General features: G+C 41.7%; 1 protein-coding gene across 2 annotated transcripts in view; it reads left to right on the top strand.

Annotated features, from left to right (window-relative positions):
- The window catches only part of NRG2 (neuregulin 2), a 328,293-nt gene that overhangs the window by 233,672 nt on the left and 80,429 nt on the right, over positions 1-14,192 (top strand). The window contains exon 4 of one of the 2 annotated variants that reach the window (XM_090065052.1): positions 2,976-3,041. The exons of the other annotated variant lie outside the window; for it this stretch is intronic. Within the exon in view, the coding sequence (XP_089921178.1) occupies positions 2,976-3,041 (66 nt within the window). The remainder of the gene's footprint in view (positions 1-2,975; positions 3,042-14,192) is intronic. 2 annotated transcript variants of the gene reach the window in all.

Below are 14,192 nucleotides of genomic sequence, written 5' to 3'. Positions count from 1 at the left end.
GACAGGTTAAAGTTCCCAGCATGATCCTTGAAGGGAGACGATTTGCCTCCTTCAGCCTCTGAAGAAGAAAGCGGGTGGTGTCAGCACACACACTGCTGCTTTTTACAGATTTTTATACCCTCAGTTCAGCTTCTTTTAAGCATTCTCAATAGTGTAAATCAAATCGTCTTTTCTATTGACAAGGGGTTATCTGGTTTGGAACATCTCAGGAAACTGATTGATACTCAGGAAACACATAAGTTTAGGGAGTAACCAGATACTTAGGAGCCAGCTTGAAATTCCTATGGATAGCAGATATACTGATGGGATATCTCCTGGTTTCTTCTCAGCTTAGCATGACTTTTCCAGATCTTACTATAGTCTTTTAACAGACTTAAGGCAATTATTGGAGTGTTCATAACCTTTGGGAGTAGAGGACTTCCACCAGTTGTCCCAGGAAAAGTATGATGACACTTGTGGTCAGGGCTCCAATGGGCTGGACGCTGTGATGAGTGCTTTACCATTGTTCAAATGTTGCCCATACCCCCTGACTCGGTGTCTTGCCTCAGCATTCCCTAATCCGGCAACCGAGTTTTAGCCAATTAAGTTTAAATAGGCCTCCCATAGTGGGACCAGGGAATGTACAGCCTGAGATGCCTATTAAACATACTTCTGCTTAGAGCTGTGTGTGTGTCGGGGGGAAAGTCTTTTGTAAATCCAGATTAGAACTGGTCTGATAAATGCTGAGCTGGGTGTGTGTAAATGTGGCTTGCTTAGCATTTGTAGCACAGATTCCCCATCATGCAGTGCTCCCCTGCTTCTCTGATCCCAGAATTCACTGTGGTCTCTGCTTCAGGCTTTCTGTTCTCCATCCCCCATGTAAATAAATGGTCATCTGGTTCCATCTTGGATGCAAATGAGACTTAGGGCAGTTGTTTCACTCTTGTCACCCTTATCTGGAGGGTTTTAGGTGTGTCTCTCACTGCATCCTAATCAGTTTCTGTTTAGGTGGCGGGGGGGGCATGTTCTTTGTGAGTCAGACAGTCTGCGTCCTGTGTCAGGGCTCCCCAAGAACATGGAGCTGAGAGGTAACAAGGCATGTGGCTGCATTTGTGGCATGAAAAGTGAATGTCTGTTCACTTGCTTATTGGTTCAATCTATGTAGCTTAGAAGAATTATTGATTTAGCCTTGGTCTTTTTGACTGTCTGTTCTGAGCCCAAAGGCCTCCTGCTCAGGTACTTTTCCTGCATACCCCAACAGCAGTAGTTCAGGGAGCAGGGTACTTTACAATCAGGCTGGCTCCAAGTTATTTACTGACTAAAAACAACCTATAGGCATCCAGGACAGATCACAGAGTAATAGTGTAATCTGCCAGCAGAAACCCTTCACTTACCGAGTAAGCTTGAGTGCTCTCCACAAGCTTCAGGTTCTAAAGGGTGTAAGGTGCAGCTCCATGTAGAGTGTCTTTCCACAGGAAAGCTGGTTAAGCATTTTCCATCAAAACTCTGTTTTCAACACAAATATGGATTTTCAAATAAAAATGTTTGTGGAAATTGTACTATCTACTGTCAAATTTGCAGGTTCGTATCAGAAAATGTATAACTAGAAATAAAAAAAAATGAGTTGTGGACTTTCTTCTTTGGGTTTTTGGAGGTTTTCAGCTGGAAATATTTAGGTTTCAGTCCAAGTCTTTCCATTTTCTGTCATCATTTTTAGTTTATTTTTTAAAGAAAAAATACAAATTTCTGAGGGGAGGGGGGAGGGAGGAGGGGGAAGAAAATATTTTCCAATAGCCTCCAGTGAACAGTCTACTCTTGACAATGGTCTGAATTATGGATGAAAAAGCCACATTGAAGAGACACAGTCCCCAGTTTCAAACTTTTTTTCTTTCTCTTTGTGTTTTTCTTTAATTTACCTTTCCTGCTGTTCTCTCTGTTCTCTTTTCAGTGGAGCAAGTGGTGAGCATTTTGTGCTGCCTTTCCAAGATGATTTCCCCATATTCTCTCCTATGCTCTTCAGTGTAATGGCATATCTATTTTGTTAAAAATTTTGAGGAAGATTAGAGGCTGTGGACTGGAAGGTGATGTCTGCTGATGATTGCTACCAGCATCCTAAAGATAGTAAATAAGAGGAATGCCTGGGTGGAATATTCTAGTATCCCTTACCTATAAGAATTTCCATTCTAGAGCAAACCATTAACTGGTCTAGTATAGGCAAAGGCCAGTATCTGTTGCACAAAGGGGGGTGGGGGTGGGGAAGGGGACCCAAACAGCATAATGAACCTGAGAAATTATCTCCTCCTTCCTGCAAGCTGTCCTGTTTAAGTCATAGATTCATAGCCCTTAAGCATACCTTTTTATTGTTTATAGCATTGCTAGTTTGCATAGTTCCAGATATTGTTTGCAGTCAAAATCACTCCACCTTTTCTTAAATAAAGTCTTAAAATCATAGAGAAGTAGGTCTGGAAGGGACCCCCAGAGATCATTTAGTCCAACCCACTGCCTGAGGCAGGATCATCTGTATCCAAACTAGTCTATAAATCCATAATCTAATTATTTGTAAAACTACCAACAACCCTGACAATGGCCTGTGCTCTCAACTTATAGTACTTGTCATTATTAGGTCAAGAAAAAGTTCCACTAGTCCATTGTCTTGTCAACATGTCAACTTTGGGATTGCATATGGAATTCCTATGCTTGTACCAGATGGAATATAACAGACTGAAGCTCTTCATAGATATTAGATGAAAAAATGCATTGTATCATCCATTGCTAAGGCACACCTTAATGTTACTTTTTTACCCCAGTATTTAATTAAGAGAAGTATAAATAGGTCAACCATTACACGCACATTTAAAAGCTTTGTTTGCTTTTTGGCATCCAGCAAGCACCTTGACATTTGTTTGAACCCTTGTCCCTCGAATAGCTAAATCCACTGTTCTCTTCAGCTGGCAATGGATGGTTTGTTCACTACTTTCTTACCTTAATTTCCCCAGGAACAACGAATGTGCCACAACTCTTACCAGCTTCAGAAACTAAATTAGTTGTTATGGACGAAGAGTGTAAGTACCATTTTCCCCAAGATTATTTCTATTTAATTGTATTTTTCCAACACACTTCATCTTAATATTTTATTACATCCTGGAATAGTCTTAAGCTCTGCTTCTCTTTAATTTCCAAGATTCTTACCAATTATTATTATCTAAATTCTGAAGAAATAAGATTTATGGCTGCTGACGCACACTGTTTTATAGTCATAAAAAGTTTGTAGCACTACAAAAAATAGATCAATCCAGAGTGTACATGTGTACACAACCTCCTGGCTGAGTATGACAAAGGCATGCTCTCCAGCCAGGGACCAATAGTGAGCCTGTCCCTTGTCAGCTGTTTTCAACAGCTACTTTTTTGTTGTGGGTTAGCCATTTTGGTACTTCATCAGCCATTTTTTTATCACAGCAAAAAACCTGAACATGGGGCCACAGCGTTTTTTGTTAGGCTGAAACAGTGAATAAAGTACCTCAAATATTACGTGTGCCAGAGCCCTATGTTTCTGACACCCAAGCTTAGAAAGAAAGCTATTAAAAATGTTGGAATAATAACTAGAAAAGCAGCCTGTGGGCTCTTTCAATGGATAGATATTATTTGTAGAGAGATATTTACAGTATATATTTTCAGTTTCAATTTTTTGTTTTTTTAGGACGAAAAATAGAAGCAGAGGATATAGGAGGGCCAGGGGAGAAGTACTAAGGCAACATAAAAATGCATAATAAGAATAATAGTAGGAAAATGTATTTGCATTTCATGATCCTGTTTTCAGCCTAAGTTTCTACAAAGCTGGAAGTGACTTACAGTATTAAAATATTTTATTTGTTTAAAATGTTTTTATCATGCATTTTTATCAGGGCTTTTTAAAATAAAATCCTATTGAATATTAAAAGAATAAACAAAAAATCTAGATACTGCTCAGATATACACAGATATAAATATAAAAGTCAGCTGTATGACACATATTTATTATTCCATTAGTTCATTCAGAGGTAGAATTCTTCATCTATATTTGAGTCTCTCTCCCCTTACACTGACACTTGACTGGCCAAAGACGAACAGCACACTGAGCATCCCATAATGATCTTTCCTAAACCAACTCAGGTACTGACATCTGTAGACCAAACAATGTTTTTAAGCTCAATAGTATATTTGCACTTTTATTGTATAAGGCTCTGATGGCAAAATATAACATGGAATGCTGTGCCCATGTGTTTAAAAATGTTTAACTCATTGAGTTTGCTGCTGCAAGGAAAGCCATTCATACATATGTTTGCAGGATCAGACCCAAATTTTGCCCTTAAAATATCTTCCATTAATCTTTTAAATTTGTTTTGTCACTGTTTTAATCCCTGGGCATAACCACATTTTATTTACAAGTAAATTATATGTATCAAGGTTTCCTAGTAGAAAATGTCAAGGGAATTTTTCCTTTAGTGCCTTATAAAAAACAAAAGTCCATATATATATATATATATATATATATATATATATATAAAAAATTAAACAGTTATGTCCATACATTTTCAAAGTGGATGAAACTCTCAGGTATATTAGATACCAACCACATTAATACAGGACAGGTTCTATTCCCACCTGCTAGGGGCATAAGAGGACCTGTGCACCTCAGCAACAAAGTGGAGGTGTATTCTAGACGTTCAAGTCCCTGAAATTCCGTTAATTCATCTACTGTTGTAATACTTCGCCATCTTACTCTTAAGATTGAGTCACAGAGAAGCAAGGAGGAAGAAAAGAACCCATGCATCTTTTGTATTAAAGGTGGCATTCTATTCTAATCTGGATGCCTACATGGTTTTTTTTGGACATGTAAGTCCCCAAAACCCTACTTATGCCCATCTGGTATTCTGCTGTATGCACAGCTCTTATGCACTTGGACAGGTAAGTGTGACACTGATTGAGGATGCACAGTAGTGTCCAGGGCCTATGTGCCTGCCTCTTGTGGACACAGAGATGCCCAGAAACAGAGTTCTCCAAATACGTACATCAGGCTTGGATTTAGATTCAGGATAGAAAAAGTTGTATGCATCCCTCTTTTTTTCTCCAGAGCTCAGTAAATTCACCTGGGATGTTGGAGGACCTTGGTCATGGGCCCTCTTCCACTTCCTAATACAGCATCCTAACACAGATCAACCATTGCACAGTACCTCTTCCAAAGCTTGTTTTGAAGCAGAGTCGCTAACATAGTCACTGGAAACAAAGAACGGTGGTTAGGAGCAAGGGTCCCAGTCAGAGCCCAGGATCCCTTTCTTTCCAGATCAGCAGCCACTTCACTTAGCCACACACCTTTTAGCTTACTCCCTTCTTCCTGGTCCCACATATTTCCCATAGAGCTTCCTCTTGTGGCTTTCTGGTGGGCCAGCTTCAAAAAGAGCACCAGAGGAAATCCTGTTTAATGTCTGGCTTGTGATGTGGTGGTTAGAGGGCTCTGCTGATAAATGACAAAAACCTGGTTTAATAGCTGTCTGGGTGAAGGAGGCCTAGACATCAGGACCTCCGGTTTTCCATGGGAGTGCTATGGCCACCCAGCTATGTGGGAGGTCCCTATCACTGCTGTCAGTGTGTGTGACTAGTCTTGGCATATATGTAGCCATTCAGGTTTATGTGGCTATATATGCACAATACAGTGCTACCCTATGCATGAGTGGTTTTTTGGTGGACTTACATATCCAAAAAATGCCATATAGCTGACTAAATCTGGATGCCTGGCAGTTCAGAGAAGAATAGAATGCCACCTGAACTGTATTTCAGGGTGGAATAGGCTGGCACTAAGGCACCCAGGTCCACTGAGACACTTAATAAGCAGAATAGATTTGACCCATAATGTCAAGGTATAATTTTAGCACCTTTGCTGATTAGAAAAGTTGTTTGGGATTAAAAAGTCCTCAGAGCCCATCGTCTCTTAATTTAATTTAGTGCTTATACTAACGATCAGTGACTATAAGCATGTTTTACCATCCCAGCCATGCCACTTTTGTTTTCTCATTTGTACCAGTTTTTGTTCAGAGCAACTGCTCACTTCAGTAGAGTCGATCTGGGTTTATTGGTTTAACTGAAATCATAATTTTCTGACTTCCTTGCAGTCTCTAATGGGGTTTTTCCCTCAGTAAGTGATAGGGAGAATGGGTTTACATGATATATTACCACAGCAAAAAGAAAAACATTATATAGGCAATTTTAATTGTACTTTGTCTTGGTTCTTCCCCCCAAAATTTGCAACTGCAAGCCTCCCCTTTCCAGTAATTTTCGTCCTGCTTTGAAAATGATGGAAGATGGTGATTCTGGAGTTGTGCCTTGTTTTTCACTTTTTACGTTATAATCTACCTTTCCCATAACAAGCCTCTTGGGACTTCTGTTGAACTTCAATATGACACTGACACACCTGAATTTTGTTTTGTGGTTACTGAGGCCCAGTGGCAAAAATGTGTGCATAAAATGTGGTGTAAAGGAAGAAGGTGGGGAATGACTGGCTTGGGTGCGGTACTTCAGAGAAGAACCTGGGGTTTACAGTAGACCCTAAGATGAATATGAGTCAATAGTGTGCTCTTGTTGCAAAAAAGCCAACACCATGCTGGGTTGTATTAACAGGCATGTCACTTGCAAATCAAAGGAATAGATTCTTCTGCTCTGTTCAGCACTAGCAAAGCCTCACCTGGGGTACTGTGTCTAGTTTTAGCCCCTGTAGAGAGATTGGAAGGAGTTCAGCACAGAGCAACCAAAGTGATCAGGGGCCTAGGAAGGAAGGCTTATTAGGAAAGTCTGAAAGAACTAGGGTTATATAGTCTGAAGAAGACAAGACTGAGGGGAGATTTGATTGTAGTCTTCAAATATTGGAGCTGGGCTTTTCTCCATGACCACAGGAGACAGAATTAAGAGCAGTGGCATCAAGCTGCAGCAGAAGAAACTTAGGTTGGAGATTAGGAAGAACTTTCTGACTATGAGGGGGTTCAGGCATTGGAACAGGTTACCTAGAGAAATTGTAGAATATCTATCTCTGGGAATTTTCAAGAGCACAGATATTTGGCTCAGATTGTTTAGTCAGGGATGATCCTGCCTTGATCAGGGGGCTGGACTAGATGACTTTGTGAAATCCCTTCCAGCCCTACTTCCCCATGATCCTAAAGTAGTTGTGAAATGTGTTTGGAAAATAAGAGACATTGCTGTTTTGTAACATTCTAATATGTTTATTTTATTTATTTTTAGCAATATGTTTCAGAAATTGTGGCCCAGAAACTGTAGGCCCTTAACTGTTTTGGGTGGAGTTAGTCTTTAGCTTTATTAAATCTAGGGGCGCTCCATGAGCATTGGAAGAAGGTTTGTGCTTGCTTGTAGCTGTAAAACCACTACTCACCAGCAGGAAGGCAGCCTGGAAGTGCTTGATCTTGGGTACTGAGCTTGATTCTCCATTGCTTTGTATTGCCTTCAGCAGTTAGGAGTGGTACAAAGTAGGCATACTGCTGTTCTGATTTGGTAGGGGAATTAGGCCCAAAATCTTATAAAACAGAGAGAGAGTACTTAGCCATTGGCTGAAAGTCTGCTCTGTCTGCTATATGGGGCCATCTCCACTGTGGGATAAGGGGTGAGACTTTCACACACTCTCTAGGTACCCTACCACTAGCAGCAGTGGTAGCACTAACCAGGCCTGGCACTCACTCCAGTGGACACACTGACCTGTTTTCGTATCTGTGCACAGCTGCAAGCAAAGAGCAGGTTCGCTGCAGCCTTTCTTCTCTCTTGAGCACCTAAGCTAGATCAAGCAAAGTCTGCAGGACTATTTTGTGTTTTCAGTTTTTAAAAAAACCCATATCCAACCATCTTTGATGCAATAAGAGCCTTTACATTGTGGCCTAGACACTAGGGCCACATCCAAACAAGTGTGGACATGCGGTATGTGGCACTGCAGACATTTTTGCAGCACCACATACCATATAAATAGGTATGTCCTGTGCTGCTATCTTGCACTGGGGAGTTGGTTTGACTCTGCAAGAACCCAGGGTCAGAAAAACCCACAACAAAAAAAAAGTGGTGTGGAGCATGTGGTGGTAGTGCACACTGCCCAAAACCAGAGCCTGGCTAGCTGGAGCTATGCTTTGGTGGTGGGCCAGGCTCCAGCTGCAGGAGTGCTGTGGCTGGAACTCCTTAAGGTCCCCAGGACTCCAGGTAAGGCTACTGGATCCAGTACAGTTGCTGGTCCCAGCTCCCCCTACCCCACCTGGGGTAAATTCCTGCACACCAAAGTGTGCATAGCACAGGTGTTCCCCAGTGGACAAGTAGCAGCATAGTAGATCTGAGATTCCTCGAGGTTTAAACATGGAGCTTTTTCACCCTGCACACCACTTCCAAAGTATTCTGTATGGCAGGCCACTAGGAGGTGCTCCTGTGCTTAGCCTTCCACCTCATTGTGCCTGACCACCTACCAAGCTCCAAGTGTCTCCCTGGGGGCACCTCATGTCTGGCCAACTCCCTTCCTGGAGCATACCTGCAAGCCTGATGGTAACGCTGCCATCACTCAGGAGTCATGGTCTGTTAGTGGCTCTGTGCCTCATGAGGTACACAGGCTTTATAGACCTGAAGGGTACTCGACCCACTGCAAGAACGTGGGGTGCTTCCCTCAGTCTGAAGCACAAATAGTAGTCTCCCTTATTCAGCCGAACCAAGGGGACACTGAGGCATAATCTAGACCTTCTCCCAATAAGTCTCCCTTGCTAGGTACAAAGGAGAACTTTATTGATCGCAAGGAGTAGGTTTGGAATAGGGTACAGGGCAGAGCAATATCAAAGAATAACTCTTAGATCAAACAGTGGTATCATAGCTTTTGATCATGCATCTGAGTTACTGAAAGCTATATATCTAGTTAGATTTCAAGTAGCTTACTCACAAGTATCATCCAGAGGCTGATAGAGCTTTCCTCTGGAGGCAAGCAGTTCATAGACTGTCCATGTGTTTCAAGTGAGAGAAAGAGAGAGCTGGTGAGGATCAGCTACTCTCAGCATCTTCATCATGGCTGCTGCTCCTCCTCCTGGGCAATCTTTAACCTATATAGACCTTATGACCTCATTTACCTGATCCAATGAAGGCCAGAAGTTGTTGGCTGCCAGGCAACCAATTTGAAATGCATCACTGATTGCTGGGTACATTGGCAGGGTCTCTAGCCTCCCTCCCAGTCATGATGTGATTCCTTAGAAAACTTGGGAGTTTAAGCTCCACCATCCAGGTGTGTGAGGCCAGTCATGTAGGCAAAGGGTGCAGGTTCCCCCCTCCCTCAGGAATGTATCCAGCTCAAGTTACAACTCAGGGTTACCTGAAGCAGATGGGGGCAGGGGTACCCACCCTCTGCAGTGACCATGGTAACCAAATTTTCAGATAGGTAATAAGTCTGATAGCAGAGTTTGGGCAGAAACTGAGGTGGCATTCTGCCACATTCCGTACTCATGTCATCTTCACTTTAAGGACTCTGCAGTCATCCAGATGTTCTCCAGGCACCCTCCCCTTGCACTCCCTAGGTTCCTTTAGGCATCTCATCCCCTCTGACTATCCCTTCAAAAACCCATCCTTCTAACCTATCTTTCACTCACAACAACACCCATTCAGTCTATCTACTCCAGCCCCTACAGACAGTTGCCTAATCATGTGTTTACCCCATTATGCACTCAACTGCCCAGATTTCCCTAAGCATCCATTCAGTGCTCCCCTTCTCCTGCCTGATGATTGTGTCCCAAGTAAGTTCCAATTACCCCTCTGCAACCTGCAGAGTTGTTGGAGAGTCTTGAACACAGAACCATAGGAAGAAATGCACAGGGAGGGACAGGAACAGGGGCTGCAAGGCAGCAGTGGTGAAATAATAGCATAGTTAAAGATAAACCCAAGCAGACATAATATACCATTCTACCATATACAGTATTTTCTCACATACAACACACTGTTGAATAAGACATGTGCCTTGTTTTTGGACAAGCATAATGAAAAACAAGAAGATTTTTTCCCCAGAATTATGCCTGCATAGAGCAGGTAGGGAGGCTAATCTTTAGCGAACTTATATTCTGCTTAAGTAAAAGCTGAAACCTCAGCTACTGCTGAAGACTGGTCTCCATGGCAGGATTTATGATTTTGAAAAGAGACAAAGAGCCTCCAGAATCCTGAGACAGGAAAAGCGAGATCAGGAGCAGCTAGCAGACAACAAAATAGCCCTAAGAAATTCACTTAGCTTGCTTACTGGAGCATCAAGACTATTAAAAAGGAGAGTTGATTGTTAATATATATGAGCTGAAGAACAAAAAGACATTAGATTATTTGACTCCCTCAGCTACCTGAATAATGCCACTGTCACTACACTGTGGAGCAGGAATCAATGTGATATTTCTATTCTAGGCAGGAAATCAACTTCCCTGCTTAAGATACACACTGCAGTTTTGGGGGGCTGATTTTTGGGGAAAGGGCGCATGTGGTACATGAGTAAATGCGACACATTATAGTAACACAGATCTAGATGCAAACAATGATCTTGTGGCAGATGTTTCTTTATTATGATATGAATCAGTGCAATGTATCCAGACCTTCCCAGACTTCAGCCAAGGTCTTTTTCAGTAAAGATCTCATTCTGGATCCAAACTTTGTAACACATGCACCTCCAAGCACAATGAAATCACCAAATCTGTAAATAAAATGAAATTCCCTCCCTTAATATTACACAATTTGGCAAGTTAAAATAACTTTTAACTCCCTCAAAGTTGATAATCCTGGCCAATGTTAGAGTACTATAGTGCTGAAACTAAATGGTCCATTGTTCTCTTGGACAGTTTTTATGTTCCTAGAAAACATGATGGAGGAGAGTGTTAATTTTAGTGGAATAAATGGGCCAGGAAATCAAAGGTGTTAACATGGCGCTTTCTCTGTACAACATAAAGCGATTAAACAAGAGTTGGGCTTTCATATACAAGGACCTTAGCCTGCTTGGTTATCATGGCAAATACTGTAGGACATTTCTACTACAGTTTGGAAATGAATTGACTAAAATACACAAAAAGAAAAGAAGAAAACCAAAACGAAAGCCTCTTTTGAAACCAAAATTGAGTTGTTAGGCAGAATGATAATCGAAGTCTCTTTTTAGAGAGAAGATAATCAATTAACATCTCAGTTTCTGTTAAGCATTCCGTTTTATCAGGGAGGAAGCATTTCTGTTCAGTTCTGGGTTGTGAATAATAGTTGCTTTCTCTGACAAGAGAAGCACAGGCAGACACAAAGGGGAAAATGACATAAAATAATAAAGATGGCAGAAGTATGTTCTTGGGATGTTCTCAGGATCCAAAGTGGCTGGTCAGTCATGGATGGATGATCTGGGTTAGCAGGTTGGCCTTGAAAGTTGTCACCCTGGGCTGTAGTTCACTTCTGCCATCTGGGATGTCATGTAGCTGGTTTGGTCAGGTCCTTCACCTTTGTTGGTCTGTCTGAGATTGGGTAGAGCTGGCCGGGCTACCTAATCTCTTTCCTTTGGTACCAGGTAATGCAACTGGATGAGGTGAAAAACTGTGAAAGAAAGAAGAGAGAAGGAAGATAGTGGGAGATAGACAGTGGGGAATGGAAAGGAATGCACTAGGGAAGAGAAGACAGAACAGGGTCAGGCTTATCTTATGCTGGGGTTCTCAGATGTGCAGCTGTGATAGTGAGGCATCCCCCTGGTGCAGTAATTTCTTGCTGTCACAATAATGTGGTGAGCCTTCAGGTGCCCCAGAGGACATGCAGGGTCCCTAGAAAGAAAGGGAGGCCCAGAAGACATCTCCTTTAGAAACCTTTCAGCCATTTGTTCCTCCATCCCCCAAGTTTCCTTCAAAGACCTGCCGAAACACACATGGTGTGGAACAGACCATTTTTCTTCATTCACTGATTAGGCTTAACGTTCAGTATATCAAGTTTGGTCCAATGATCTCTGATCACACACTTCTCTTGTTTACCAAGCATGATCTCAATGTAATCCTTGGATTATATAAGTAGGCCTTTTTGTTTAAATTAATTATCTCTGTTTCTCTGTCTGTCTTTCTCTCTCTCTCTCCTTTTTGTACCTTTCCTATCAACTTTTAGGGTGAGGAGTGGTTGGAACATATTATAGACTTCCATTCATCTTCCAAATGTAACTAAAGGTCTGTGGAGGTATTTACCTGGTGACCATGTTTGGTATCTGAGCTTATTTATATATTTTCCTCTGCATAGTTTGTTTCGGACATGTCTATTTTTAAGGTTGTTCACTTCATGCACAACAGAGGACTATAGGTTATCATCAGTGTTGTTTTCTGATTCTGTTATTATTGTTCAGGGGCTAGGTATTACTGGTCATGTTAGGGTCTCTCAGTTTGGATGGTCTGTGTGGGCCTTCTGCAATGCTATACCCCTAAGAAGCTTGTTATTCCAAGAAAGAGAACATAGGCTTCAGTTCTTAGTAACAGAAGCTCATCCAGGTTTATTGTCCACAGGCAAGCTTAGACACTAGCATCTATAGCCAACTGGTATATAGTGCTACTTGGGTTATTTGAGGAAATGGTACAGGCATGAATGTAAGTCTTAATCAGAACACAAAACATTCAGGGTTCCCAGGTCTCCTTCTACATATTAATCAAAACAACAACATGTTTACAACATATCCATCCTAGTTCTCACTAATTACTAAAGCAGCTTTAGGTGACATTGTCCATATCCTACTTCTCTCCAGTTAGTGCAACCTTCCCACCATATATGGACACCTGTGGCCAAGTCACTTTGATCTTTGGTGTTCTGTATTGGTCTCATCAATTCATTCTCTTGCTGTTGGCCTTGAAGGCTCCTCTAAAACTAATGAGCTACTTTATCAGCATTTCTGTGAATGCCATATGTGGTATGCCTAGTTTTGTTCCAGCGAGGCCTACTTCAGTTTATGCTGGTAGCAGGGCCTCTTGTTTGATCTGTATGCACTGATTAGTTGTTGTATTAATTCATGCTCCAGTTAGGCCTACGGACCCAACAAGCAGGGATGTTTTGTAATTATTCTAGATGAGATCTCATGACAGACCACTACAGGAATATTAAACGTGAATGACTGGAAGGTATAACACCTGAAAAGATATGTGTGACAGGGAATAAAAGTAATTCTAGAGGTTTATGAGGTGGTGTGCCTAGTGCTTAGAGGAGGGGGCTGGCTGTTAGGTCTGGGTTGTTTTTTGATTTCTGCCACTTCATTGATGAGTGACAAGTATTCTCTCTGGGCTCTGTTTCTCCATCTGTAAACTGTGTGATTGTACCGACCCTTGCAAAGTTTTTTTAAGAACACCGAATGAAAGTATCTAAACAAGGGCAAAGTTGTTGGTATTTATTACAGGGGTTAGAGAAGATAGATATTTTGATACTGGCAGGTAAGTCTAGAGGGTCTAATGGTAGAGGAGAAAATAAACATGGTGCCCCTGTGAGTTTCAAGGACTCACTCAGATTTAACCTGAAGCTTTACAGTAATACAAATTGTTGCAGCATCAAGCAGCTGAAATAAACCCCCTATTCCACTGAAACACACCTCTGTTATGTAGGTTAAGAAACTTTTAAGATCCCTCCTCTTAATAAGAAGGCTTAACAGTGTAAAAAAGAATCGGCTGTTCAGTGCTGTGTTTTCAGCGGCATGTCCTGCATTCCATTATTTGTATTGCACATAAGTATATTTAGGTAAATTTATACTATCTACCTACTGCACCCTTTAGACCAGGGGAAGGCAATGTTTTTTGGCTGGAGTGCTGAAAAAACCACAATGTCTACCTTGGAAGGTGCCGGGAGCAGCCCAGGCTCTGTGGCTGGCAGCAGCTGCGTAGACCCGAGACTGGCGGTGTGGAGTGCCGAGTAAAATGGCCTTGTGTGCCATGCTTGGCACACGTGCCAGGGGTTGCTGACCCCTGCTCTAGACCCTCTCACAAATGAGATGAAGTGATTCCTGTGAATAACATTTGAATAAAATAAATAAAATGTAGGCGCAGAATTCTTCCAAGCTCTATAAATCTCCCTTCAGCTGCTTTCCCAATGCATTTCTGCTCCAACTTTTACAGTTTTAATTAACTCAGATGCATAATCTCTCAATAGCAAACACCAATGTTGAGGTTCAGTTCAGCTTTATTAAAGTGATTGCACTTATGAAAATATTGGTA

The sequence above is a fragment of the Crocodylus siamensis genome, chromosome 10, assembly GCF_052110815.1.
Source record: "Crocodylus siamensis isolate JL-2025a chromosome 10, ASM5211081v1, whole genome shotgun sequence".
NCBI classification, from domain to species: domain Eukaryota; kingdom Metazoa; phylum Chordata; order Crocodylia; family Crocodylidae; genus Crocodylus; species Crocodylus siamensis.
This window is presented reverse-complemented; position numbering and strand designations above follow the sequence as displayed.